At 53.9% G+C, this 12,252-nt stretch overlaps 1 protein-coding gene across 2 annotated transcripts; it reads right to left on the reverse strand.

Annotated features, from left to right (window-relative positions):
- Window positions 1-1,679: 1,679 nt before the first annotated feature.
- Window positions 1,680-11,047, reverse strand: Pi16 (peptidase inhibitor 16). Of its 2 annotated transcripts, none has more exons than XM_051187075.1 (7): window positions 10,847-11,047; window positions 7,992-8,213; window positions 5,625-5,734; window positions 5,251-5,339; window positions 4,076-4,729; window positions 3,710-3,847; window positions 1,680-3,319 (listed from the first exon to the last, which is right to left on the reverse strand). In XM_051187075.1, exons 1-6 carry the CDS (start codon window positions 11,030-11,032, stop codon window positions 3,735-3,737), a joined length of 1,374 nt encoding a protein of 457 aa, XP_051043032.1. In that variant the 5' UTR covers window positions 11,033-11,047; the 3' UTR covers window positions 1,680-3,319; window positions 3,710-3,734. The 2 variants fall into 2 exon arrangements, with proteins under 2 accessions (XP_051043032.1, XP_051043031.1); XM_051187074.1 differs by having other exon boundaries at window positions 4,040-4,729.
- Between the last annotated feature and the right edge of the window lie 1,205 nt (window positions 11,048-12,252).

Below are 12,252 nucleotides of genomic sequence, written 5' to 3' on the forward strand. Positions count from 1 at the left end.
CCAGTCTGCTGCCTTTTTTTCTCATTTCTTCTCAGGTAAGTCCTGGGGCATTCCCAGGAGGCTTTGGCAATCTGTTCTCCAGTCATCTAGTGGTAGGCACGCAGGACAGTTCTGCTCTGAGTTTAATGCCCAGCATTAAAGGCTTGGTGGGCCCTGTGCACTCTCATAATTGATTAATTTACACTCCCTTTGCTAGAGAGACTCACCCAGGCAGCTATGATCTGGGATGTTGTCCACATCACATTGTGAGCATTGTGTTTAGATCAGTGTCCTGAGGATGTCAGCCCAGAGCTCCGCCACCACATTGACCACAATGCTAGGTGACTTTTCCTTGCCCTCCTTCAAATCATGTCTTTGTATGGGTCCTTCCACTGAACCCCAGATTTAGGGTAGTTGAGCTGTCCCTAAAGAGATGCCCTTACCCCTGAACCATAGCCTCCCAGAGGTTTGTAAGAGGCTGTCCGGCCTAATGAGTGAGGCTTTGGTGAGTCTGACCACTTGGCACAGGAGGCCCTGTTGTTCCCAGATACTATCCTGGGAGTAGAGAGGGAGACCTTATCTGTTTAGAGGTTTGGTGGTTTTGAGCAGGGCATAGGACAGCAGCTGAGCTGCCTGGGGGAGGGGTGGCTGGAGTGGAGTGTCCTGCAGGGAACCAGTGGCTTCCCTCCTGGAGGGTAACCTTGTTCTCAGGGAAAGCTGGAAGGGCCTGCTCCAGGCCTTCTGAGACTTCCTCTTAAGAGGCTGTGGTAGTCTGAGCTGTCCCCCTTCAGCAGTCCTTGTCACTGCAAGCCCCCAAGATGCCTGGAAGCCATGGCCTACAGTGTAAAGGAAGACTTTCTCAGATCCTCAAGGCCTCTGGGTGCCGGCCTCTCCATCTTCTGACATGTCCCCTTCACAGCCCACCTTACAGCCTGTGTTCTTGAAACCTCCCTCACCCCATACTCCTGGTCTCTGACAAGAATTTTCATGGGACAGAGCTGCAGGCTGCCAGCAGATGCCCTTGCTGGGCAAGTCAGGGAGAGCCACAGGGAACCCAGGATAGGCTTGGGTCTCTGAGGGGTCTGCTTGGCCCAGAGGCTCCCATTCCTGACCATTCAGGCTTAACACTAGCTCAAGAAAACAGACCTTTCCAGGAATAGGAATGCAGCTGCTTTAAGGGCTAGATATCAGTCACATGACCATCTCTCAACAGACAAAGAGAAGGCCTTTGAAAACAGTCAACACTCTTACAATAAAATACTTAAATAGACAAGGACCAAAATGGCATGCAAGAAAAATTCTCTCAATTGGGGTTGGGGAGAAGGCTGCCAGTAAGGTACCTGTTGCACAAGCATGAGAACTCAAGTGTGATCCTTAGTGCCCACATAAAAGCTGGGTGCAATGATATAGGTCTGTAACCCTAGTACTGGGTGGGGGCAAGGGTGGGTGGGGAATGGAGACAGGTCCCTGAAGCTCATTGAATAACCATCCTAGCCAAATTGGGCTTCAGCATGCCATTCGTGAGAGATTCCATCTCACAAAAACAAGGTGATGCTCCTTAGGGTGTCACCCGAGATTGACCTCTGGGCAACACGTATACAACACACAAGCCCATACACACAGTGCAACAACATTGTGGTGAGGAAAACATGCTGCAAAATGCATGAACGTTGAAGAGATGTTAAATAGTCACAGATGCATGATTTGTCAAGAATTTATGTGAAAGTCAAAGCAGGTAAATGAGGGCTGTGAAATGGCTCAGTAGGTGAAGGTGCTTGTCACCAAGCCTGAGCCCTGTGGTGGAGGGAGGAAGGAGGTCCTCCAACTGACCTCCAAGAGCACAATGGCATGAACCCCCTACCCCCAACAAAAAAGGAAGGAACAGGAAATGTACAGATGGAAAATAGATGAGCAGTTACTTTGGGCTGAGGGGGGTTGTGGGGGAGTGGGTACCAGGATAAGGTGCTTCTTGGGTAGTGAAAATGGCCATTGTTGGATTAGTTATAGATACTAGAAACCATCCAGTTGGGGTTGACCAGTTGGCTCCCTGGGTAAAAGGCCCTTGCCACCAAGCCTGACAACTTGAGTTTGGTCCCCAGGACTCATGATAGAACTATTCTTCCACGTTGTCCTCTGACTCTCAACACGTACATTGTTGCACTCACCTCCACCCTAAATAGACAGTACATAAATAAATCTCCAAAACATTGCCTTGTATACTTCCTTTTTTTTCCCAGCCAGGTTGTGGTGGTGCATGCTTTTAATCCTAGTACTGAGGAGACAGAAATAGGTGGATCTACATACAGAGTTCTAGGACAACCAGGGCTACATAAAGACCCTGTCTGGAAAACAAATAAAGCAAAAACACAAAGCCACCCAAATGTGTGCCACAGCACTTAAGTGGAGGCTGGAGGACGACTTGCAGGAGCATTTCCTCTCCCACCATGTGGGTCCCAAGGATTGTACTCAGGTTATTGGCCAGAGAGCCATGAGCCATCTCAGTGCCCCCAAGTTGTATAGTTTAAATGGGTGACCTCTGTGTCTTTATTGGGAGGAACAGCCTGGATCAGGTCAGTACTAGCCTGGCCAGTTCCCCTCCTCTCTCACTTGTCTCTTGCCCCTTGTTTCCCTGGCCCACAACACTTCTGGACCTCTCTGACACCAGGAGAGGTTCCAAGGCCCTGGGACACTGTCTCAGGCTCCTCCAAGCACCCAAGTGAGCTACCCAAACCTGGCCATTTTGGAACCTGTCGACAGGACAGGCTTGAGCATTGGTACACTTGTGGAAATGTCCTGAGCCCCAGAGCCACCAAGTTAGCCCCACAGCTAAGTCCTGAGGTTGGGAGAGCCATCTGGCACCCTGGGCCTTCCCTCTGCTTTTTCTCTTTCCTGCCAGACCACTTCCCAAGGGTGGAGTGGAAGTTACAGGAAGGAAAGGGATGGTTCAGAGTGTGGGGAGCGGGGAGAGAAAAGGCAAGAGTTACATAGGTGGGTGGGAGCTGGTGTCCCACAGCTCTCAGTCTTCATTCAGGAGTCAAGGCCGCCTTGTGACCACTCCCTGTCTCCCTACCCACAGAACCCCACTTGGATGGGGCTTGTTCTTCACCTGCCCCTTATGGTCTGCTGTCCAAGTCACATGGGCACTCAGATCGGGAGCCCTTGAGCAGACATACCCCACCGCACAACCCTGAGGGGCAGGCAGGTACCCTCAGAATCATGCCCTCTGTGGGACGCTGTTGTAAGGGGCAGGAAGAGCCCTGGTGTGCAGTTTCTGGTGAGCTGGACCCCACAGCTTTTCCTTTCCAGAGGGGCTCCAGCCAGGCAGAATCTTGTTTGAGGGCTGGGGACAAGAGGGAGGGCACAGCAGTTACACAGCTGCCTCTTCTCCTGGGAAGACAGTAGGTGCTTTTGCAGTTACTCCTGGACTCTGAAGCTTCAAGAAAGACCCCAAGGGACTAGAAGGGGCCAAGAAGTTCCTGTGAAGGCTATGCGATTTTCTGTTCTTAGGAAGCTAGGCATGTGTGGCCACTAGAACACTGCTGAAGGCAAGACCCCACCCCTACCTCAGCAGAAGAAGCACTCCTGGGGGGTACCGGGCTGATGATACCCAGCAGAGAAGGGAGGACAGGGGAGGGGGTGCAGAGAGCAGGACCTGCTCCAGAAGTTCTGGCTTCTAATTTGGAGGCAGAACCCAGAATGTGCATGTGCATGTGCATGTTTCCAGTCTCACCAGCCCTTGTCTTTGAGTGTCCCCTTCAGAATATGCCAGCCAACAGCAGGGGAGGCAGCAGCAGTCCAGGGAAAGGGCCCCATACTTGACCAGAATTCTGCTTCAAATCCCAGCCAGCCTTTTCAGGGTCCTCTGCACCTGCAGAAAGGAAGGGGCTGTGGCTCATCTTGCAAACGGCCTGACTCTCCATCACTCCATGCAGGGTGCAGGCAGCAGGCAGGGAGGAAGCATCTTCTATGGCACACATGCTTTATGATGCCCTAACCATTGATACCAGCACAGGATACCAACATCTGGAGCCAGGAAGTAAGTAGGGGCTGCGGGCCTTACCTGTCCAGGGTGATTGAAGGGCCAGGGTGTGCCCGCCTGTGGCATTAGCCGAGGCAGAGGCCCTGGGGAAGTTGGGCAGGGATGTGGAGGCAGAGTGGTCCGAGTGGTTCAGTGAGGCCTGTGGCCCACTGCGTTCCTGGTCTGGAAGAACTGGTACCGCCACCTCACTGGAAACAGGCAACTCGGCCTCCACCTCAGGCAACTCAGCCTCAGCCTCTACCTGGGCCTGGGGTAGGACCCCTTCTGTCTGTGTCGGGGACATCTGGGGGTACAGAGATTTCTCTGGGCTCACGGAGGTTGCACTCGACTTGCTGATTTCTTTGTCCGTAGATTTGGGGACAGAGACATGTGGTGATGTGAGAAAGTTAACTGGCCCTTCATCCAGTGAGGGCTGGATGTGCGTAGCGGAAACGGAGGAGACCTCCGTTAGGAAAGATTGAGCCTCTGTTGCCATGGAGGAGGGGCCTTCCGTTGCTAAGGAAGATGGGGCTTTTGTTCCTACTGCAGGTGAGGACTCGGTTGCCAGGGAGCCCGGGACCTTTGTTACCGAGGAGAAATGTAGAGTCTCAGAGGTTGCTAGGGACGGAGTACCGGTTTCCCTGGAGCTTTGGGCTTCAGTTGCCCTGGTGGAAGGGACCTCGGTCACCGGTGGAAGCGAATCCTGCGACTCTTCCGGGTTTCTTGTGGGCTCTGTTTGGCAAGGCTAATCATTAGAGCTGCACCCCACCCGGCCGCACAATGTCCCACCGGGACGCGCAAGCCACACTCCTCTGCAGCGGGTATGCCCCTCTGATAACGTAAATTCTCGTCATTGACACAACCCTCTGGTAACGTGAATTCTCATCATTGATAAAACCTCTCCACCCACCGTCTTCTCTAAGCTTCTCTTAAGGACTGCACTGTAGGCCCCGCCTATTCGGTCACAGACCCTGACCACCAGCCCAAACCTTCCCGCTCAACCACGCCCCCTGGCAAAGCACTGAGGGGGGGGGGCGGCAAAGCCCTTTTTGGGACTGAAGGATGAAATCTGTCACTTGGGGTAACGAGGCGCCAACTGGTGGTGCAGAGAGGGCAGAAAGTCACAGAAGGTCCTTGCCATCGCATCCTGTAGTCACACCTTCTGCTTCTCGAGGTGGGAGTCCTGAGACTCTAGGCCACCTAGGCAGCATCACATTCTCCCAACCCCTTCTCAGCTCTGGCCTGTCACTCACCACAGAGAGAGTTCTCGCAGCTGTAGCCAAGGGGACACTGGGAGCAAGGAGTCCCCTCCTGGTAGGGCTTGCGCCCCTTCACGTTCCCCCTGAAGGAGAAGGTGTTGCTGGAGGGGAAGGTCTGTGCCTTCTTCTCCTACCCAACCATCCCCAGAGGCACAACAGGTCCATCACCAGGAGCCCACGGGGCTGCTACCTCCCACAAGTTGCTTGCTGAGGAACACGGGCTCCCTGACCTCTGGCAAGCCAAATTAGACCTGCCATAGGGCTCTCACAGCTGCCAGAGGGACAGGGCCCACATTACCAAGCCCACAACTTCCTTGAGTTGCACCCTGTTCTGTCCTCTCCCAAGCCGCTGGCCTCTCTGCACTTACGGAGGCTCATAGTTGCACACCAACAAATGGATGTTGGCTTCCTCCACTCCCTGGAGCATCTCACAGAAGTGGGAACCACAGCCAATCTTCTCAGTCTTGCTCCAGACTACCTAAAGGAGGGCAAAACCAGCTGTTTAGCTCTGGGCTGAGTAGCACAGTCTCTTCCCCATGTCGTTAGCTCTACACCAGCCTTTTGTTGGTGGCCTGAAAACACTCTATAGCCTTGGTCTTCCTGAACATGTGTAGTTTCAGGCCAAAACTGCTTGAGTGGCTAGAAGCAGGAGGGAACATTGTTTACCCTCTCCTGCCAAACAAAGACACCAGGCCTCTGATAATACTCTATAACCCCCCCCCCTTTCTAGGGGTTTTTTGTTGCTGTTGTTTTGTTTTTTGAGACAGAGTAGGCTTGGCTGTCCAGCAAGCAACTGGCTTTGTAGAGCAGGTTGGCTGAGAACTCAGAGATCCACCTGCCTCTGTCTTGTGAATGCTGGAATCAAAGGCATATGCCATCACACCTGGCTCTGTCCTTTTTAAACGAGGTTGTAAACAAGGGGCACATGCAAAGGAGCTATAGCAGAGAACTATAGCCACAAGTCCAAGGAAGCATTACTTTGAAGCAAACTTTCTCGTCCCATCTGTCACCTTAGCTAGGGCCCCTCCCGCCCATTTGTTCTGCCTCTTTTGGGGAACAGCCAAGCTGCTAGAATAATTTCTTCTTACATACCAAAAAACCATAACAGTTTTAATCCCAGCACCAGGAGGCAGAGGAAGGCAGATCTCTGTGGGAGTTCCAGGCCAGCCAAGGCTACCTAGTGAGACCCTGTCTCAGCAATAATACAAAAAAATGTGTGCTCTGCCACCAGTGTGAGGTCACCATGCATTCCTCAGGCTCAGATTGTGGGGGTTCTGCTTGCATTCACCGTGGCTCCTGGGGTCCTCTTTGAACAGGTGCATTTCCAGGCTAGGGTAGAGCCAGAGAGAGCTTGGCCAGTCTGGTGAGGGTGAGTGCAGATGTCCCAGTAGGGTGGATGCCCATTGGGACCTCACAACTTCCCAACTTGGGTGGGTGCTTTTGAGTATTTCCTTCAGATTAGGGCTAAAAATAGCAGCTCAGAAGGACACTGAAAATGAGTGTTGTGGGTGGGGCTGTTTCTCCCTGCTTCGGTTTCTGGTGTAATCATTTGTACAATAAATATTGGGAAGAGGAAATGATTCCTTTAATACCAATGGTAAGTTTTTTTTTTTTTTTTTAAATAAACCTTTTTGTTTTTAAAATGGAATCCAGCTCTGTCAGGCTTGGTGGCTACTTCCTTTACCCACTGAACCATCTCACCCTGCCCTCTTAAAGAGTTTTTTTTTTTTTTTTCTAAAGCAAAAATTAAACAAGTTTGTTTACTTTTTGCTTTATCAGCCTGGCAGATTAGAAACAGCAAATTAGATATGAAAAATCCGAAGAGTACTGGGCAGTAGTGGTGCATGCCTTATGCCTTTAATCTCAGCGCTGGGGAGGTAGAAGCCAGTCTGGTCTACAGAGTTCCAGGCCAGCCAAGGCTACACGGGGGTGGGGAGGGTGGGGGGAGGTGAGGAGGAGGGAGAGAGGGGGGGAGAGAGCCTAGAGCAACAGTGGCAGGAAAAGGGCAAAGGAGGGGGAGGGGGCATCTGCTTCAAACGCTTTGGAGCATTCAGAATCTCCTGTCACCCAGGGTAAGCTTTGGACAATTCAGGGTCTTCTGTCGCCCAGGACAATCATTCAGGAAACCTGCGCTGTGAAATGGGTGACCTAGGTTCACTTTTGAAGAGATGAAAATAGTGGGGACAGTTTGAGTGGCCTCCGACTGCGCGCTATCTGCTGTGTAGATCATTATGGAGTGTCTAAGGAGAATAACATTCTAAAGCCCGGCTGCTCCCAACTGGAGCCAAAAAGCTACGAACCTCCCCACATGGTCCAGCACATGGATCCACCCAACACCCGGAGATCCTGCCTTGCCCGCCCTGCCCCCTGACCAGGTGATTCCACCCAACACTAAGCGGTCCCAGCCCGCCCTGACCCACGTGCACCTAAAGTCCAGACCAATCTCATGCACGCACGTGACATCACATCGCTTGAAGCCCTCCCCCTACTTCACGAGGCCCATACCCTAGCCACACACGTGGCCCTACCCCACACCTGGAGGCCCCAGTGTGGCGGTGTCCACACTCAACACCGAGACCCACCCAATCACGTGGTTCATCCAATAAGCAGAGGCCTGTCCAACACCTGGAGGCCAAAGCCCCCACCCCCGCCCCACGCCTGAGCTTGCAGCCCCGCGACGTCCCGCCCGGGGACCTTTCTCCGCCCGGTCCCCGCTCTCCCGCTGGGCCTGTCACCTGAGTGTAGTGGCCACACATCTGACCCGGATCGCAGGTGGCGGTGCTGAGATTATAGTGTTCGCGCTCCTCGTGCCAGTTCTCCACGGCCAGCGGCACGTCCATGCCCTCGTCGGTGATGGCGAACAAGTTCTCTCCGCGCCGCCCACGCTCCTTGTTGTGTCCCCACACGCACTTCTGCGCATAGGCCTTGGCGAAGGCAGCTAGATCGTCGTCCCACCTCTGCAGGGCAGCAAGGGAGAGGGAAGTGTGAGGGTGGTTAGAGTAGGCTGAGGGTGTCCTGGAACCTCAGGAGGCCAGAGACTGGCTTGCCTCACCGCCCCCCCCCCTTGTAAAGCCCCGGCTTTTCTCAGGAATCTGTCCCCCTGGGTTTCAGTAAGATGGAGAGTGCTACCTCAGTCCCTGGGGTTCAAATTTTACCCCTCACAGGATGTGGGGGAGGATTGATGCCGGTTGTGATCTTTGAGTGTTCCATTGGGAGGGGGGGATACTTGGAAGCTGTCCAGAGAGATGCTGGAAGACTGGAGGTTTGTTCTAGTCCATGCATCTAGACAGCAGTGGCGACACTCCACTGCCAAGGCCCTCCCTCCCTCCCTCCTTCCCTCTCTCTCTCCCTCCCTGGCGGGAGCCCTTCTGAAAAGCTCAACTCCCTTCCTGGGCACTCCCACCTCCGTGGCACACTGAGGGTCATTAGGGCCTTGCCTAACCCAAGGCAGTCAAACCCCAGGTCAATGTTCTCCGTGGAGATCACAAGTGAGGCGCCGGAAAGGAGCAGTTTTGCTTAGAGCGCCTCTGAGGTTCTGTCCCTGGCTGGGAGAAGATGGAGAAGTGTGGGAGGAGCAACTAATTGGACATCTGACCCCAAGGACTAAGGAGGAAGGCCTGGATCCCCTTAAACTCTGTCCTTGGCCTTTCCTGGAACCGGATGCCTGCTGTGGCTCTCTTTGGGGGGGTGGGGGCTCCAGCTTTCAGAGCCAAAAAAGGCATCAAGAGCGAGGGTGGCATAGAGAGGTAGGACTGTGTGACCCTGCCCACTTCCCACCCCTCAGTGCTTGTGGGAGCAGCTGCCTGGGGCCTGAACTGGGACGGCCCCACTGGTGTACCCCAGTGAGTCTTCTCTTTCTGGTCATTTTTAAAATTAATCATGTACACACGATTAGGTGTACATATGTGTGTAAATGCAGGTAGACGCCTAGCAGTGCCTGCATGAAGGTCAGAGGACAGCTTTTGGGAGTACATTCTTCTCACAGCCTCTAGAGAGGGAACTTGGGTCATCAGGTTTGATCTGGCAAGTGTGTTTACCTGATGGACACTTGGCCATCCCTGCTCTGTCCATTATTGTTTCACATCACAGGTTTGGGTAGTCCCCTGGACCCTGGCAACAGTGGGCAGTGGGGGAGGCCCCTTCTAGGACTGACAGTAGCATAATTTGTCACAGTGCTGGGTGTTGTGGGTACTTCATAGATAGTTGTCACTTCTTGATGATAGAGACAAGCTCAGAGCAGCCCCAGCTCTAGCCTGCATGCTGAGTTCATGCATGAAGTCTCTTCCAGAAGCCACTGTAGGCTGCTCAGCCTGTGGCATTGCAAGTACCACGATCCTCTGTCCCTGGAAGCAGGTCCATCCACACTGTCATTCAGTAGTCCTGGGCACTGAGCCAGGCTAGAGCAACAGCAGGAACCAAGAAGCCCAAGTCATATGTCACTTGGAGAATGTGACCACTGTGGTCAGTGGCACAGGCCACTGTGTACTGTGAGGCATGGGAGGGCTATGTAGCCAGGCTGAGGGCGGAGAAAGAGATGGGGCTAACTGACAGGGTGCTGGCCAGGTGGGGGGCACCCGAGCACAGTGCACACTGGACAGCCTGGGGTGCAGTGCCTACAAATGGGAAATGGCGACTCTGGACCTCAGCACTGATAACTAGTGTTCAGGCTTCCGGTTTGTGAGCGCTTCCTGGTTGCCGAGGCAACGGGGTTGTGAATGGCTGCAGTGCTATGAGCATTTCTCACAGTCATCTTGTCTGACCTGTAGGGCAGGGATGACCATACCCAACTGCCCATCAGGAAAAGGCTCCCCAAAGAGTCACCAAGCCATAGGGGGCAAGCTGAGGCTGTCACCTAAACGTTGGGACCCCAGCTGACTGTCGCTGTATCAGCTGAAACCAGAGCAGACCTCCTGTCCCAGTCCTGTCACCCGATAACATCCCTTCTGCCTGGTTGGCTGCCGCCACCACCCTGCCCCTGGCTCCTGTTGCCTGCACACTTCTCTCAATGTCATGTAGACAGTTTGTATGTGTGTTATATGTATCTTTTAGATTTCGCTGCATGCAGTCTTACATGTGTGACATTCAGCCTATGTATGTGGGTATGCTTATTACCTCATTTCATAGATGAGAAGCTGACAGTCCACGTGGGTACCGAAGGTGCCCTAAACCTCAGCTTCGGTGCTGGAGACAGCACCTGTGGGCCCTGGAGTCCTTCCCCCACCTCCCTGGCCTGCTCTCCCTCCCCAGCACTTTCCAGGCTCATCCTGCCGCTTACTCTCCTCAGGGACCCTCAGACAACTCACAAGGGCTTTCCCTCCAGGTCCTCACATCTTGGGAAGAGTTGAGGAGGTAGCCATGGGTGTGGGGAGCCAGGGCTTAAGCCCTAGTGCAAGTCCCTGAAGCCTCAGTTTCTTATCTACATGGCGGGGCTGCTTATGCGGACCAGCGTTCTACAGCACAGGGCCTCTGCCCCTGACCTGAGGGAAGGCTCTGAAAGCATCCCCACAAGGAGTAGGTGAGGGAAAGGGCCAAGGCAGGCCATGCCCAGCACCCCTTCCATCCCAGGAGGTGGGCACTCAGCCACACTCACCATCTGCAACATGTCTGAGGCTGGTGGGGACACCTGGGCACGGTAGAAGTTGTGAAGCTCCACCATGGTTTGCTTCTCATCCTCCGTGAGGGCTGAGGTGGGACCAGTGACAAGCAGCAGCAGCAGCAGCTGCAGCGGCAGCGGTGGCAGGGGCAGTGCTGCCCAAAGGCTGCAGGAGCTGTGCATGGTGGCCAGCCCTCTCAGTCTCTCCCGATCAGGGGTCTGGAGGCTGGACTTAAAAGTCCTTCCCACACAAGCACCACCCTGGCTAGGGTGGGGCGGCAGGGGCTGTGTGTGGAGGTCCAGCCCAGCTCACACAATGTCTCCAGGAGGGCTGGGTGCCTTGGGTCTGGACCAGAGTTGAGTCCACTCCCCTGGAGTCCTTGGCAACAGCCTCCTTTCTCTTGGTAATGGGGCGGGGGAGGGCTCAGGCCAGGGGCTGTGAGTTCCAAGGTCCCTTCTGAGGTGTGGACAGGTCCTCAGGGGACAATCTCAGAAACAGCTGCAGCAGAGTTGTGGCTGTGGCACCCAATTCATAACCCACTAGATACTGAGGGCGAGACAAGGAAGGAGCCTTACAGACCCGACCACCCCTCAGGATTGGGTAAGATGAGGAGGTTGCAAGTGCCCTTGAAAGAGCAAGGGAGGATGAGATGATATGTCCAGCTGCCTGGGTCCCTAGGTCCTGCCTACTGTGATGTTTATGGTAGAACTGAGACATGACAGTAATCCTAAGTGCCCCTCCTGGGTCCTCTGCCAGAGCAGCAGCTGAGCCTTCTCTGCAGCTGAGCCTTCCCTGCAGCCCCCGTGCAGCCTTTTAAATAAGATCAAGGATATCCACACAAACAAGAAAGAAGCTGGGGTGAGCTTTTCAGTATGTAGCCCAGGTTAGCCGCTCTCTGACTACTACCCTTCTGCAAGTTCAAGTGTCTTCCTCTCCATTTTCAAAAAGATGTTCTAATGGGGACATGACATGTGGAGTTGAGGTTCCTGGCCAGCCCAGATTTGTGAATACTTGAGGGTGACAGCTTAAGAAGGAATAGAATTTAAGCAGGCACGTATAGAAAGGGCAACAGAAATAGGGGCCGGGAGATGTCTACTCCAAAAGTGGTCTAAAGTAAACTGCGTGAAGAAAGCAATAGCCCACAGGGCCTTGCACTCTGCTGTATGGCATTGCTCTTGCCCCGGTCATCTACGTTGAGCTAGGTCCTTGCTTGCCCTTCACTGCACCACTCCAGCTTCTGCCAGCCGGCACAGGTGTCAGCCTGCTGCAGACTTCTCTCCACATGGCCACCAGGAAATGGTGCCACAAAGGGTGGGTCCTTGGGCTCTGAGCTGAGAAATGGTGATGCACTCCCCAGATGGACTCAGTACAATGGCATTACGAGAGGTGACAGGAGCTCGCA

This window comes from Phodopus roborovskii, unplaced genomic scaffold (assembly GCF_943737965.1).
Source record: "Phodopus roborovskii unplaced genomic scaffold, PHOROB, whole genome shotgun sequence".
In the NCBI taxonomy this organism is placed as follows: Eukaryota; Metazoa; Chordata; class Mammalia; order Rodentia; family Cricetidae; genus Phodopus; species Phodopus roborovskii.